Consider the following 15,239-nt stretch of genomic DNA (forward strand, 5'->3'; position numbering starts at 1 on the left):
GACAGACCACAAGGCATTAAAATGGTTACTCAGTGTGAAAGATCCTTCATCTCGATTATTACGATGGCGTTTAAGACTTGAAGAATACGACTACGAAGTCGAATACAAGAAGGGTTCAGATAACAGCGCAGCTGACGGATTAAGTCGATTATGTAACACCACTGACAGCGAGATCGTAAGCTGTGACAGTGATAATGACCCCTCAGACGAAGTTAAAGAATCAGCGAAAGATAGACTGATTAGTGGTTATTCGAACTATTTGAACAAAAATACTAAAGAACATAGACTCGTTGAAAAACCATATGCAGACAATAGGGACTGGTATAATTTGACACGGACCGAATTAGGAATCTTAGACAAAGTAGAATGGTTAGACCACCTTAATAATATTGTTAATATCCATGTTCAAAATCAAAAACCCTTAAAAATTCGACTTATCGAACCATTTACACCGATCGAACAACAGACGTTAATTAGCATATTACAATTCTTGACTACTCAACACAGTCTAGAAATATTTTTTACCGCGAACCCCACGACTATCGAGCCAACTGAGAAACAGAAAGAACAAATCCTACATGAAGCACACAACTCAGACTTCTCGGGACATTTAGGCAGAAACAAGATGATAAAACGTATCAAGGAAAAAACTAATTGGAAGGGATTAGAACAGGACGTTATGGATAAAATAAAAAAATGTGAGACATGTCAAACAGAAAAATTAAATAGAATACATGGCAAAGAATTAGCAGTAGCTCCCGACATACTAACTGAAACAAATGAACGAATAGCTATGGATATTTTCGGACCATTACCGATAACTAAACGCAGCAACCAATACATTCTCTCAGTCTTAGATACCTTTAGCAAATATTTGATTTTAATACCATTGGAACGAAGTAACGCGGAAACAATTATCGAGAAACTTTTGTGACATTACATTTATATATTCGGTTCCCCAAAACATATTCTAACGAATTTTATATGTGAACTAATGAGAAATTTCGAGGATACATTCAAAATTAAACACATTCGGACAACTGCGTTTCACCCGCAGACTAACGGAAGCTTAGAGCAAACACATGCTACGGTACGGGACCTTATACGAACTTCGATACGTGACAAACGAAACGAGTGGGATGAAAATCTTAACATTATTTGTATGGCATATAACTCCGCGGTACATGAAGCAACCGGATATACGCCTTTTGAGTTAACATTTGGACATAAGGCTAACCTACTATCAATAATAGCGAATACCCCAGCATTAAAACGTGATGATCTGATTAAGTTGTGGAAAGACAGATATAATTACTATACGGTTAGAGCGAGGATTAATTTAGAAAAAGCAAGACAGAAATATACGGATTACCAAAATAAAAATATAATAAAGATTCAGAGTATATTCAAAACTGGAGACAAGGTGTACTTACACAACGAGACTAAACGTAACAAACTTGATCCCGAATGGACTGGGCCGTATCCTATCCTTAGTTGTTCCCCTCCCACGTACGAAATTCAATTACGAAGTGATAAAAGTAAAAGAGTTCATGGTAATCGACTAAAACCATGCTACATTTCAGGATGATTCTGTTATTACTTATCTCTGGGATTGGCATAACCACGGGCGAAATCAAATTCACCCCGCTAAATGATGCATCTGTTTTCATTGAAAAACAAGGTAAAGCGCACTTGTTTTACACTCACTGGAAACTTATCGTCATGGCAGATTGTAACGAACCCACGTTACGAATATCCGAAGTAGAATACATGTTAAATGTTACTAAAAAAGCTTGTAGTGATGTATGTTTAGAAGCTAAGGAAATATTAATGTTAGAACATAAGTTATCAAAGGTAAAAGAAGAAAATATTAGGCTTAAGATATTCCTAGGTATTAGAAACAAGCGTGGATTATTAAATTTTGTCGGTTCGGTATCTAAAAATTTATTCGGCACATTAGATGAAGACGATTTGAAGCTCATTAATCAAAATATGGATAAGTTGTTCGAACAACAAAATGTGATGTCAAACGCGATTTTAAATCAAACGCATATAATTAAAACTTTATTGAAAGAAGCTAATTCCGATACCATGTTTAAATTACACCGAGAAAATTTTGTGTTATACCACAGTGCAATTGACAAAATCAACAATAACTCACGTAATATCTATATGAACTCGCAATTGATAGCTATATCCGTATTAATCACTGAAATCGAGAATGACGTCAGAAATTTCATGGACGCAATGACATTGGGACGATCCGGAATAGTTAATCCATCTATTGTAAAACCAAAGGAATTTGTGCAAAGACTAGAGGCGCTACAACGTTCAGAATTCAAAAGGTATTCGATAGATTTGAAAGAAGAGAATTATCAAATTCTTATCAGTATTAGTAGTTTCACTATCTCAATAGTAAACCATAAAATAGCATACGTCTTCGAAATTCCTTTGATTGATGAGCAAGAATGGGAAATTAAACGATTATATCCTATCCCAACAACTCGCGATAATATTATATACACAATACCTGTCATACCTCACAACACTGCTCTCGAAACCAACTCGCAAATAATTCTCAGCTCCCAAAGGGAAATTGAAAAATTTAAACGATATAACAAACTACGAATTTGTAAGCAAAAATCGGCTAGTCACCCAATAAGCTCCAGTAAAAAATGCGAATCAGAAATATTGCAGTTGGCACCTGATATTTTAAAAATTTGTCCAACAGGCACGTATTATATGAGTGAAGAATTAACCTATATTGAATTAGAAAGCGGCAAATTCATCGTGATTCCCAGAGGCGAAGTTGAGATCCAAACACTTTGTAAAGAACATTCGACCATTACTATTAGAAAGGCACATATTGTAGAATCTGACGAATCCTGTATATTAACCAGTACAAACAGTATGATTAAAATTGGAAAGGTTGACCGAGAATACACGTACGAAACGCGAATAAAATACATAGTTAAATCTTACGATGGAAGATAGCAAAATTTTGTCTAAAGAGCACCCTCACCTACCAATCAAAATTGAAAACGATTTCATAAAAACCTCATACGGATGATTTTGATACAAAATTATACCAGATCAAAAGCTCACGCAGAATAACTAGTCTAATGGAAAATGCTTGGAATATAATGAGTTATGTCGGAGTAGGACTGGGAACTCTTCTCCTTACATACATTTTATATAAATGCGGACTCTGTAAACTTTTTCCGAGATGTCCCAATCTGTGCCTTCAAATATTCTGTTTCAATCAAAATAATACTACAAATACCACTAAAATTGAACCACCAGCTTCTACTGCGCAGTATGAAATGTTACGAATATCATTCTCTTGCGACTTACCAGTCTGTAAGGAGTACGAGGCCGCGAAACCGCGGGTCCCGCCAGCGCGAGCTAGTACCGGCGCCGCCGACAGGTGGCGACCGCGCGCACCACGAACTCGCGAGGCGACCGGCCTCGCGAGCATATATATACCGGGCCGCGAGGCGATAGAAGCCAGATCGACACTCGGAAGCGAATCTTCGGATAAGCGATAAAGAGGCGATCAACTTCATTTTTGGTTTTTCTACAAGCTTCCACGTATTATTTTTATTTAAACATTCAATCTCTTTATTCATTGCATCCATTCAATTTTCACTGTCCCTACTACTTATCGCTTCATTATAACTTCCCGGGCTATCTATGTTTACATAATTTACATAAATACAGTTGGTTATTGGATCTCCGTATCTATTAACCAGACCTCTTTTTCTCTCTGATCGTCTAGGTATAGTCTCCTTTTGGTTAACTCCATTCTTTTCAATTTCATTTTCTATTAAATCGTGTCCACTAGTTTCATCGTTGTCTTTAAATCCCACTAGCTTTACACTTTTCTTTACAATATCAACATGTTTTGCTACAATTACTTTATTATTGATCAAAACCCTATATCCTATTTCTTCATAGCCAACTAGTACTCCCAAATCCGCCTTTCTATCCCATTTGCTATTTCTCTTAATCTCAGGGACTCTTACAAAAACTCTGCTTCCATATAATTTCAAGTTGCTGATATTGGGCTTTCTTCCCATTATAATTTCATATGGAGTCCTTTTATCCAATGTATTAGCTAACGTTCTATTTTTAAGATACACTGCTGTTTTTACTATCTCTGGCCAAAATCTATTGTGTATTTTTGTATGTGTTAATAAACATCTCGCGGTTTCCATTACCGATCTATTGTAGCGCTCGGCAGTTCCGTTCAGTTCGTGAACATACGGAGAGCATGGCTCGATGTAAATTCCTTTTTCTTTTGCAAAGTTATAAATATCCCTATTCAAAAATTCTCTCCCGTTATCACATCTAATTCTCTTAATTTTCTTGCCAGTAAAATTTTCTAATTGATTAACGTAGGTTACTATACACTCATGAACTTCACTTTTCTGTTTAATAGGATAAACTTTTCTCGCTTTACTAAAATCATCGATTAAAACTAAGAAATATTTTTCTCCCTTGTTACCTACTGTCTTATGCGGTCCGTTTACATCAGCATCGATAATCTCTCCTATATCCCTCGCTCTATGTCTATTATTTTCGAAACTAGTGTTAGTCATGATGGATGTTGCGCTTCAGCCATCTTCACTTGATTTAGTTGCGCCTTTGAATCTGGCGGGACGCCGAACGGTGCTGCTGTTGGCGGTCTCTGTTGGGGCCGGCTGTGGGCCTAGTTACTTTTGCGTCTGTTAGTAGTGTGGTCTGCCATGTTATAGAAAAAGGGCATCATGATAGAAGCGCCAGAAAAGCGAAGTTATTTTTTTTATGTCATTATCCTATTATAAGTTAGTTATGTATTATTTTTGACCTTTTCATTCCTTGTATTCATTTGTGTTTATTTTAAATATATTAAGATTTTATCAGGGTTATGGGCCCAGGGTGTTTTCTGCTGTGCTACGTTTTAGCACGCTAACTGCGTAGAAAGTGATATTCTCTAGAAAAGCAGCATTACAATGGCCAGTGCAAGTGTGATAGATAGAATAGACAGGCTGAATGGCGAGAATTACAGAACCTGGAAATTTTCCATAAAAATGCTGTTAATACAAAGAGAATTGTGGCAATACGTTGATGGAACGGCGAAGTTGCCGGAAGATGCCGCAGACGTAGAAAGGCAAGTTTTTCTCACAAATAGCGCAAAGGCCTTATCCACAATAGCTCTATCAATTGAGTCAGACCAACAGGTGCATATTGTGGACGGTGAAACAGCCATGGATGCTTGGAAAGTGCTCGAACAGGTATATGAGCCAAAATCAAGACAAAGAATCATGCAACTAAGGAGACAATTCGTCAGGCTACGGCTTAAAGAAAATGAAACTATGGCATCGTACCTCTCCAGAATGAAAGAGACTTGTGACTACTTGAACGCAGCAGGTTCAGAGGTTAAAGATGAAGACCTAGCTTATGCAATGCTCAGTGGGCTTCCAGATTCATATGATGCATTAACAATGTCATTAACCAATTTAGATGATACAAAGTTTACTTCAGCAGAAATAAAGAAGGCACTGCTGATGGAGTATGAACGACGCTTGGATAAAAATGAGAATCAAGAACAATCACAGGAGGTGGTTGCGTACCAAGTAAAGAAGGGCAACAAACAAGTACCAGACAAGCACGCAGCAGACAAGCAAGTACCAGACAAGCAGAAAACTTGTTTTAAGTGTGGCAAGGCAGGGCATTTCGCAAGATACTGTCGCAGTAAAGACAGGACACAGAAAAAGGAGTTCAGGAGCAATAAGAAGAACTCATATGCATGTTTGATGTCCCTACAACATGTGACTGTAAATGATGCCTGGCTTGCAGACAGTGCTGCGACGCACCACGTGTGCAGACATAAGAGCTGGTTCAGGGATTTTAAAACCTCCTCAGAGCCAATTGGCACAGCGGATTCAAACACAGATAATAACGAGAATACGCTGATGGCTGAGGGAATCGGCGACGTGGTCTTGAAATCTTGCGTGGGTAACTACACTTGTGAAATAGTTTTAAAAGATGTATATTATGTTCCTAGGTGTAGAAGAAATTTAATATCAATTGCCCAAGTGGAAAAGAAGGCCAAATGTATTATTTTCGATAATGGCAAAGTAAGAATAAAAGACAAGGAATCTGGAAACGTGATTATCGAAGCGCATAGGGAAGAAAATCTTTACATCGTACGAGCTGATGTGGTAAATCCAGAGAACAACAGAGTAATCAAGTTGCACTCTACGGTTGTGCAAAATCTAGATATCTGGCATAAAAGATTTGGCCATGTGAGTAGCCAAAGTATCCAAGCACTTGCTAAAAAGGACTTCGTTCGAGGCCTTGAAGACGCCAAATTGGAGTCTGGAACGTGTTCAGGTTGTTGCGCAGGAAAATCCAGTAAAGCACCGTGCAAAAGGCTGCAAGGTAAACAGTCAACTAAACTCCTAGAGTTAATCCACTCAGATGTGTGCGGGCCATTACCGGTGAAGTCTATAGGCGGTTCTGTATATTTTATGACGCTAATAGATGATTATTCGCGAAAAATAGAGGTGTGTTTCCTGAAGTCAAAGAGTGAAGTCGTCGACTGTATCAAACGATTTATCAAAAGGGTCGAACGCGAAAAGGACGTTAAAGTTAAGCGTTTCCGTACGGACAACGGACTTGAATATTGCAACAAAGAATTAAGAAATTTCTTTGAAGAGCTCGGAATTAAGCACGAAAGGAGCTGCGTCGAGACTCCGCAGATGAATGGCGTAGCTGAGCGGGCCAACCGCACGTTGATGGATCTGGCTAGATCGATGATGATGTCGGCGAAGCTTCCTCCGAAATTCTGGGGAGAAGCTGTAAACACTGCCGCGTACGTTAGAAATAGAGTAATGCATACAAGTGTGAAAGATGGAGTCCCCGAAGGAATTTGGATAGGGCGTGCACCGAGCGTGAAACATTTGAAAGTTTTCGGTTGCCTAGCATACGCTCATCTAGCTACTCAAGGAAGAAAGAAGTTGGATGCGAAAGCCCAAGAATGCATATTTGTCGGATACGCGAGCCAAACTAGGGGTTACAGGTTGTGGAACCCAAAGAAACAAGATATCATTCTTACAAAACACGTGCGATTCGACGAGAATAAAATCGGGTATGACTGTATCTACGGTAATCAAGAGGTGTGGACAGAAATACCAAGCTTGAAATTTAGTACAAGCGCCGAAAGCTGTAAGTCTGAAGTTAGAGAAGAAGAGTCAAGTGAAGAGCAACCACCCCAGATGGACACAGACCAAATAGAAGAAGATGAGTTTCCACATGTAGATCCGGCAAACACGGAAGATACAGAAGAAGAAGATAAGAAGATAGTGGGAGAGCCTCACCAGAGTGTAGGAGGAACAAGAGGTGTTGGACGGCCAAGAAAGAGGCCTCCGCCGAATCCTTATGGACGCAAGGGCAAACCGAAGGAAAATGTAGAAATTAATTTTACAGAAATAATTGAACCTAAGAATCTCGATGAAGCACTCGCCTCGCCGCACTCCAGCGAATGGAGGAAAGCTATACAAGAAGAAATAGATAATTTGGTCAAGCATAAAACGTGGACAGAAATTGACCTACCACCGGGTAAGAATTGCATTGGATGCAAATGGGTTTTTAAAATAAAAACTGACGCCGATGGTAGAATTGCTCGCTACCGAGCAAGATTGGTTGCACAGGGTTTCACTCAAAGGAAAGGTGAAGATTATGAAGAGACATATGCTCCTGTGGCCAAGTTCGCTATTGTTAGAATATTGTTAGCGATGGCAACCATTTTTGGCTGGGTGACCCGGCACATCGATGTAAAGTATGCTTACCTGAATGGGAAACTGGATGAGGATCTGTACATGAAATTACCGCCATTGTATGAAAACAAAGATGGAAAAGTAGCGAAGCTATTACGCCCACTATATGGACTAAAGCAGGGTGGTCGGAATTGGAATGATGAGTTTAATGACTATTTAGTAAGAATGGGATTCAAACAGTTGGCGTCGTCAAATTGCGTATACCGATTAGATTTTTACACCTTTTTGGTGGTGTATGTAGACGACGTAGTCATGTTCTCCAGAAGCCAAGAAATTTTAGACAAAATAGCAGAAATGTTACGGAGCCAGTACGAAATCAGAGATCTTGGAGAGGTCTCACATTTTCTGGGAGTGAAAATTCAACGTAATGCCCAAGGTGAAATATTATTAAATCAACGGGCCTATATCTTACATATGCTACAGCGTTTTGATATGGAAGAATGTCGACCCGTAGCGACACCGATGGATCCCAGTGTTGTATTATCCAGGAGTGATTCGCCGGATAATGAAGAAGGGAAACATGCAATGAAGCAGATCCCATACAGGGAGTTAATCGGATCGTTAATTTACCTCGCACAGTGTACTAGACCCGACATAGCTTACACGGTTGCTAAGCTGTCGCAATTCTGTGAAAATCCGGGACGCATTCATTGGACGGCCGCAAAACGAGTCCTAAGATATTTGAATGGTACCAAAGACTATGGCTTAAATTATAGAAAGGGGGAGCCTTTTATTTTGTTTCAGACAGACGCGGATTGGGCTGGTGATGTAGACGATAGGCGTTCTTATAGCGGGATGTTGACAATTATTGGAGAAAATATTGTGGATTGGAGATCTACAAAGCAAAAGTCTACATCCGCATCTACTATGGAGGCGGAGTACAGCGCCATGTCACAAGCTGCAAGAGAGGCTAAATGGATGAAAATGTTCATTACAGAAATGCAGCTGGAACATCACTTCAAGACGCCATATATTGTGCTGTGTGATAATCGAGTGGCGATAGACTTCTCTAAGAACCGTATAGAGCGCTCGAGAACAAAACATATAGACATTTGTTATCATATAGTGCGAGACGCGATAAACGAAAATATTATTATTCCAAAATATGTAACTACTGAAAATAATCTCGCGGATATATTTACTAAGGCATTATGTAGAGTTAAGCATGATAATTGCGTGAATGAGTTGAAGTTGAGTTCAGAGAGTCTGAAGCGCAAAGTGGGAGATTGATGGATGTTGCGCTTCAGCCATCTTCACTTGATTTAGTTGCGCCTTTGAATCTGGCGGGACGCCGAACGGTGCTGCCGTTGGCGGTTTCTGTTGGGGCCGGCTGTGGGCCTAGTTACTTTTGCGTCTGTTAGTAGTGTGGTCTGCTATGTTATAGAAAAAGGGCATCATGATAGAAGCGCCAGAAAAGCGAAGTTATTTTTTTTATGTCATTATCCTATTATAAGTTAGTTATGTATTATTTTTGACCTTTACATTCCTTGTATTCATTTGTGTTTATTTTAAATATATTAAGATTTTATCAAGTCATTTTATTTTGTACGCAAATACCACATTTCAAATACTCGCTCTCTAAATTACTTGGTAGTCCTTCGACTAGATTATTTCCAAGTATTTAAAATTTACGTGTCCTAGCATCCTGTGATATTTTTCTTTCAGAGTCATACCATTATTTACGTTTTCTGTCACATAGTTTTGTTTGCTCTCGAAAATGGTATTTATCTTATACAAATTGTTCACCTTATTCGCAACTGCTATTAAATTATTTTCTTTCGTATAAATCTTTGACGTATTTCCAATTGACACGATCTTAGCTTTACTCGCGATTTTTCCAAAACTCATCAAATTCCTGTCCATTTCTTTAACAAAAAATACATCCTTTAATTCAATTTCCGTTTCATCATAATTCGTTACAAATTTTGCTTTAATATCTCCTACACTAGTTACCTTTAATGTTCGACCATCTCCTACTTTAACATTTACCGGATTATCTAATTTATTACATTTTGCAAAATATTTATCATCGTGTAACGTCCCGGAATTATTATCGCGAGTACGCTACTGCACCGACTGCGTAGGGAGAGCGGTTCCCTATGAGAAGGCGACTCGTAAATAACAAAATAATGAAGGGATCATAGGTTCGGGTGGCACGCGGTAAAGGAGTAAAATCCAACGTTAATTCCTTTCTCAAAAATAATAATGAGTTTATTCAAGAAAGTTGTGTTGTGTTTGTTTATAATATGTATATAAAAAGAAAAGGTAAGTAATTATTTGAGTTATATAAAAAGGTGATGAAAATAATATATGTTAGCGTCAGCACGCATGCAAGGGTCGACACGTGGCAGAGTCAATGCATTTGGGGCTTTGACCTGCTTTTCAAGGACTCTAACCGACTTCTTGGGGTTCTTTGTAATGTCGATACCCCGAGCCATATGTCTGTCATCGGACTTGGGCCGGCGGTAGTTGATTGGGGTGCGACGAATTTTAAGAGTCGCGGATGTTTTGTACATGGAATGACGATAGAGAGTTCGATCGTCGAGCTTCAAAGAAACGCGGATGTGGCCGATGACCCAAAGTCATGGTGCTGCGTGGCGCGTGCAGAGAGATAAGAATTCGAAATAAAGGATCTCGCCACGGAGTGGGGAGGGTCCGGGGACCCTCTGGCAGGAGGACTGTGTCAAAAGACACGGCACTTACCCGAGAACCTCTGATCGATCGTGATCTCTGACATCAGAAGTGGGATTCAAACTTAGTCACTTTAAAGGGAATATTGAAGTATTCGATAAGTACGCGTGTACGAGCGTGTTTTGGTATATCTGCTATAATATCACTAACATTTTGCTTGCTTCGCGCACGCGAATATCGTAAAACAACATGAGTGAAACGGACGCGACACCTTCTATTGAGGATATAGTGCGTGAAGTGATGTTGAAACTTGCTAGTGTTGTACCGTCAAACAATGCTCCGCCGCCTGTAATTGGCAATAATATAACAGTGCCAAATCCATTGATGGAAGCAATACCCGAGTTTGGTGGTAGCGAGTTGGGTGATGATTCAAATGTGTGGTGTTGTTTGGTGGAGGAAATTACGAAGAACGTTACGAGCCAGCAACGTTTATCCTTGGCGACGCATGCACTCACAGGGCCCGCGAAAAGATGGTACCGAGAGTGGAAAGGAAAGCCGCTTACGTGGGACAAGTTTCGCGAGGATCTGTGCTCAGTATTTGTGTCCGAAAAAAGACTGCATCAGCGAATGCTTCGTGCGGTTACGTACACGAGTGACGGAGCCGTTTCATACGCTGAATATGTCCGTACGAAATTAATGTATTTCGAACAGACGCGTGTGAATTTTAAACCTGATGAACTAATAGAACTCGTTATTGGTGCGATCACGGATGAAAGTGTCAGACAGGCAATGATGAATGGTAACCATCAGACTACCGCGTCCATGATTGTCGGAATTACGCAATTTGGGAAAACAGGTTGTGAAAAGAAAACTGACAAAGGAGTTGGAGAACGTGCAACCAAGGGGCCACATGCTTCAAGGAAAAGATGTTTTGTATGCGACAGTGATGACCACGTGCAGCGACATTGTCCGAAAAAGGCTAAATCTAAACCAAGCGGGGATGATGGCCCAGTGAGAAAGATAGTAACCTGCAGTTTTTGTAAGAAGAGAGGCCACGAGGAGACGCGTTGTTGGATCAAACAAAGAACTGCAAACACCAGTCGGGAGCAGAAAAACGCTCAAGCAAATGTCTGCCAGACAACAAACATGAAGTTGACACCGATCCTTCTGCGGAATACGTTACTTAATTGCCTTATGGACAGTGGTGCGAATTGTTCCTTGATGAGGGAAAGTGTTGCGAAACGTACGGGTTGCAATGTGACACCTTTTGTTACGGTGGTGCGAGGGCTGGGCAATAAGAGTGTTTCTACGATTGCCAAAACTACAGCGGTAGTGCAATGTGAGGACGTCTCCCTGGAACTGGACATTTTTATTTTGCCAGACGCGGACGTTCCATATGAGGTTGTCATTGGAAGAAATGTACTGCGACATCCAGATTTGAAGATGGTGACCGACGTTGACGGTACTAAACTCCAGCGCATGCCAGCATTCACGGAATCAGAGCAATATCCGGCAGGAGAGCAATGCTGCACAATTGACGACATTGGGAACGACATGGATGGGTCGCTGCGTGAACTTTTGGGCAGATACCAACACATGATCGCGAGGGGTAATCACATACGCAGTGTCACCACCGGTGAGATGCGAATTGTAATTCAAGAAAATAAGGTAATAAATTATCGTCCCTATCGTTTGTCGTTTGCTGAGCGAGAGAAAGTTCGCGAGATAATTACCGATTTAATGGAAAATAATATAATACGCGAAAGCACTTCGCCTTATGCGAGCCCGATCCTTTTGGTTAAAAAGAAAAACGGGAAGGATAGAATGTGCATTGACTATCGCGCTCTAAATAAAATCACGGTAAAGGACCGCTATCCGTTGCCTCTAATAGAGGATCAACTCGATCGTCTCGGAAGGGGAAAATTATTTACCACCTTGGACATGGCGTCTGGGTTTTATCAGATACCGGTTGCAGCCGATTCTATTGACAAAACAGCTTTTATAACTCCAGACGGTCATTTTGAGTTTCTCCGTATGCCTTTTGGGTTAGCTAACGCACCAGCGGTTTTCCAGCGGGCAATAAATAACGCACTTGGAAATTTGAAAAATAATATTGCTATCGTGTACATCGACGACATACTTATACCGTCCGAGACGATGGAGGAGGGATTAAGATATTTAGATCTAGTATTGCATGCCCTCTCGGAGGCCGGATTTTCTGTCAATATGGAGAAATGTAAATTCTTTAAAAAAAATATCGAGTATTTGGGGAGAGAGATATCTGCTGATGGTGTACAGCCTAGTAAGGAAAAGGTCAGGGCTCTTGTTGATTCAGCGACGCCGACGAATGTAAGACAGGTAAGGCAATTTATGGGATTAGCCAGTTACTTTCGGAAGTTTATCCCCGAATTTGCCGTGCGGACAGCGTGCATCTCTAAACTTACGAAAAACGGTCAACCCTGGTGTTGGGGGTTGGAGCAAGAAAATGCACGACATTTTATTATCAAGACTCTCACCGCGCAACCTTTGCTCACGATATTTGACCCAAAGCAAGAAACTGAGCTGCACACGGATGCGAGTGCAATTGGGTACGGTGCTATTCTTTTTCAAAGGATAAATGGGGATTTACGGGTCATTGCTTATTTTAGTCGGCGTACTTCACCAGCGGAATCTCGGTATCACTCATACGAGTTAGAGACGCTCGCGATAGTAAACGCGTTGAAGTATTTTAGAGTGTATCTATTAGGCATCAATTTTAAAATTGTGACAGACTGTAACGCTGTGAAAGCGACTCGGGATAAAAAGGACTTGTTACCACGTGTTGCCCGTTGGTGGGTTTACTTACAGGATTATTGATTTGACTTAGAATATCGGAAAGGGAAATGCATTGAACATGTTGATTACCTGAGTCGAAACCCGCCGAAAGATTATCGAGTAAATGTAATATGTGAGGGTTCGTGGCTAGAAATTGCTCAAGGGAATGACGAGGAAACAAAATCCTTAATCCAGAGAGTTTCCGCGGGAGAATCCGTTTCCAGTGACTTTGAAGTGCGGAATGGTATTTTATGCAGAAAGATATTGGTCGAGATAGTGGTAAGAGATAGTGGTCGGACGGTATTTCGCAGCTACGTACCTAAGGGTAGTAGAATTGGATTGTTGCGTCTTTATCACGACGAAAATTGTCACGTTGGCTATGACAAAACGTTTGACCGGGTTGCATAGAGATATTGGTTTCCCCGAATGCGTAATTTCGTGAAAAAATATATTGACCATTGTATTACTTGCACCGTTGCTAAACGTCAGTCAGGACCTAGACAAGGATTTTTGCGATCTATTAAAAAGAAAGCAATCCCTTTCGACACAGTACATTGCGATTGTGTTGGGCCGTTTGAAACATCGAAGGACGGTTACAAACATATATTGATTATTGTAGATGCGTTTACCAAATACGTACAACTTGTTCCGCTGAAAACACTAAACGGTCCAGAAATCCTTCAGGTTTTTCGAGATCGATTAACTTTATTCGGTACTCCACGAGTATTAATCCTTGATCGCGGAACAAATTTCACCTACAAACCTCTAGTGAAGTTCGTTGAGAATAACGGTGTTCAGTTACATTTTATTGCCACGGGAGCCCCTCGGGCTAATGGTCAGGCTGAACGATACGTTTCTACGATCACTAACCTTCTTACAGTCGAAATCTCAAAGAATACAGATTGGCCGAGCGTGATATCAAAAATTCAACTTTCGCTTAATACGACTGTGCAAAAGTCTACAGGGTTCTCACCAAGCCGGTTACTGTTTGGGATGGAAAGAAGCGCGGGTAACGCGGTACTTGCTGAAAGGGAATTGCCTGATAATAATGAGCGCATTGACATTCTAAGAGATAGAGAACTTGCATCTGCACGCCTTGAGAAGAATGCCGAAACGCAAAATATAGCAGCGAATAGCAGACGTAGAAACAATATTAATTACGCGGTGGGGGATACTGTTTTTGTGCGACCAAGCGATACACGTAGAGCGAAACTAGAGATGAAATATGTCGGACCTTATAAAATTGTACGAATTTTGACGAATGATCGATTTGAAATCGTTGGCACCAGTGGTAGGCCGCAGGTGGCGCCGAAAGACCGACTGCGTCCCTGGAAGGGTGAATGGTCTGGTGATGACAATGATAATGATGAGGATAGTAGAAGTGCGGATGAACCGTGTTAGCGGTCAACTATATAAATAGTTTAATTTGTTTGTACAGTGGTAAAATAAAATACGTAAAGCTGTAGACATTTATTGTATGTTTATTTGGTTGGGAGATACGCCCTGTTTAAACATTCCTTGAGATACTTTAGGTGCAGTTGCTACGAGAACACGTAACATCGGGTGTTCGACTATTTGGTGTATTAAAACTGAGGCTGTTGGGTGACACTTGCAGGTGTAGTCATCGTGGAGATAACGGATGGAAGACGTCAATGTCGTGTACGGAATATAGTAACGCTATGAGTTCGACAAAGTCTATATCATGGGTGACATAAGGCCACGGACTTGATATAGTGCGAAGCACGGCGTTTGAAGGGTACACGAATTGTACGGAACGTAGGACGTTATGACCTTATTGGAACACTTGCGGTAGAAGCGTTTGGCGGTAGCAGCGGCAGGGCACGAACGAGGTGCGGAGCTGGGAGCTATGCGGCCTGGAGACGTTGTTTTGAGCAAGTTTGGGTGCCTGATTGAGGTGCATAGATAATCCAGGGTACTATTAGTGTACTCTGTGGAGGAATTCTTGAATTG

General features: G+C 40.7%; 2 protein-coding genes across 4 annotated transcripts in view; one reads left to right on the top strand and one right to left on the bottom strand.

Annotated features, from left to right (window-relative positions):
- The window catches only part of LOC143305497 (uncharacterized), a 743,008-nt gene that overhangs the window by 473,941 nt on the left and 253,828 nt on the right, over window positions 1-15,239 (bottom strand). The gene's annotated exons all lie outside the window — the stretch shown is intronic.
- On the top strand, window positions 242-2,994 carry LOC117610941 (uncharacterized). Its single transcript, XM_034338796.2, has one exon. It carries the CDS (start codon window positions 1,570-1,572, stop codon window positions 2,992-2,994), a length of 1,425 nt encoding a protein of 474 aa, XP_034194687.2. The 5' UTR covers window positions 242-1,569.

The sequence above is a fragment of the Osmia lignaria genome, chromosome 8 (assembly GCF_051020975.1).
Source record: "Osmia lignaria lignaria isolate PbOS001 chromosome 8, iyOsmLign1, whole genome shotgun sequence".
NCBI classification, from domain to species: domain Eukaryota; kingdom Metazoa; phylum Arthropoda; class Insecta; order Hymenoptera; family Megachilidae; genus Osmia; species Osmia lignaria.

Coding starts and splice junctions, on each gene's coding strand:
- LOC117610941 (XM_034338796.2), top strand. CDS start 1,570: ATGCTACATTTCAGGATGATTCTGTTATTACTTATCTCTGGGATTGGC.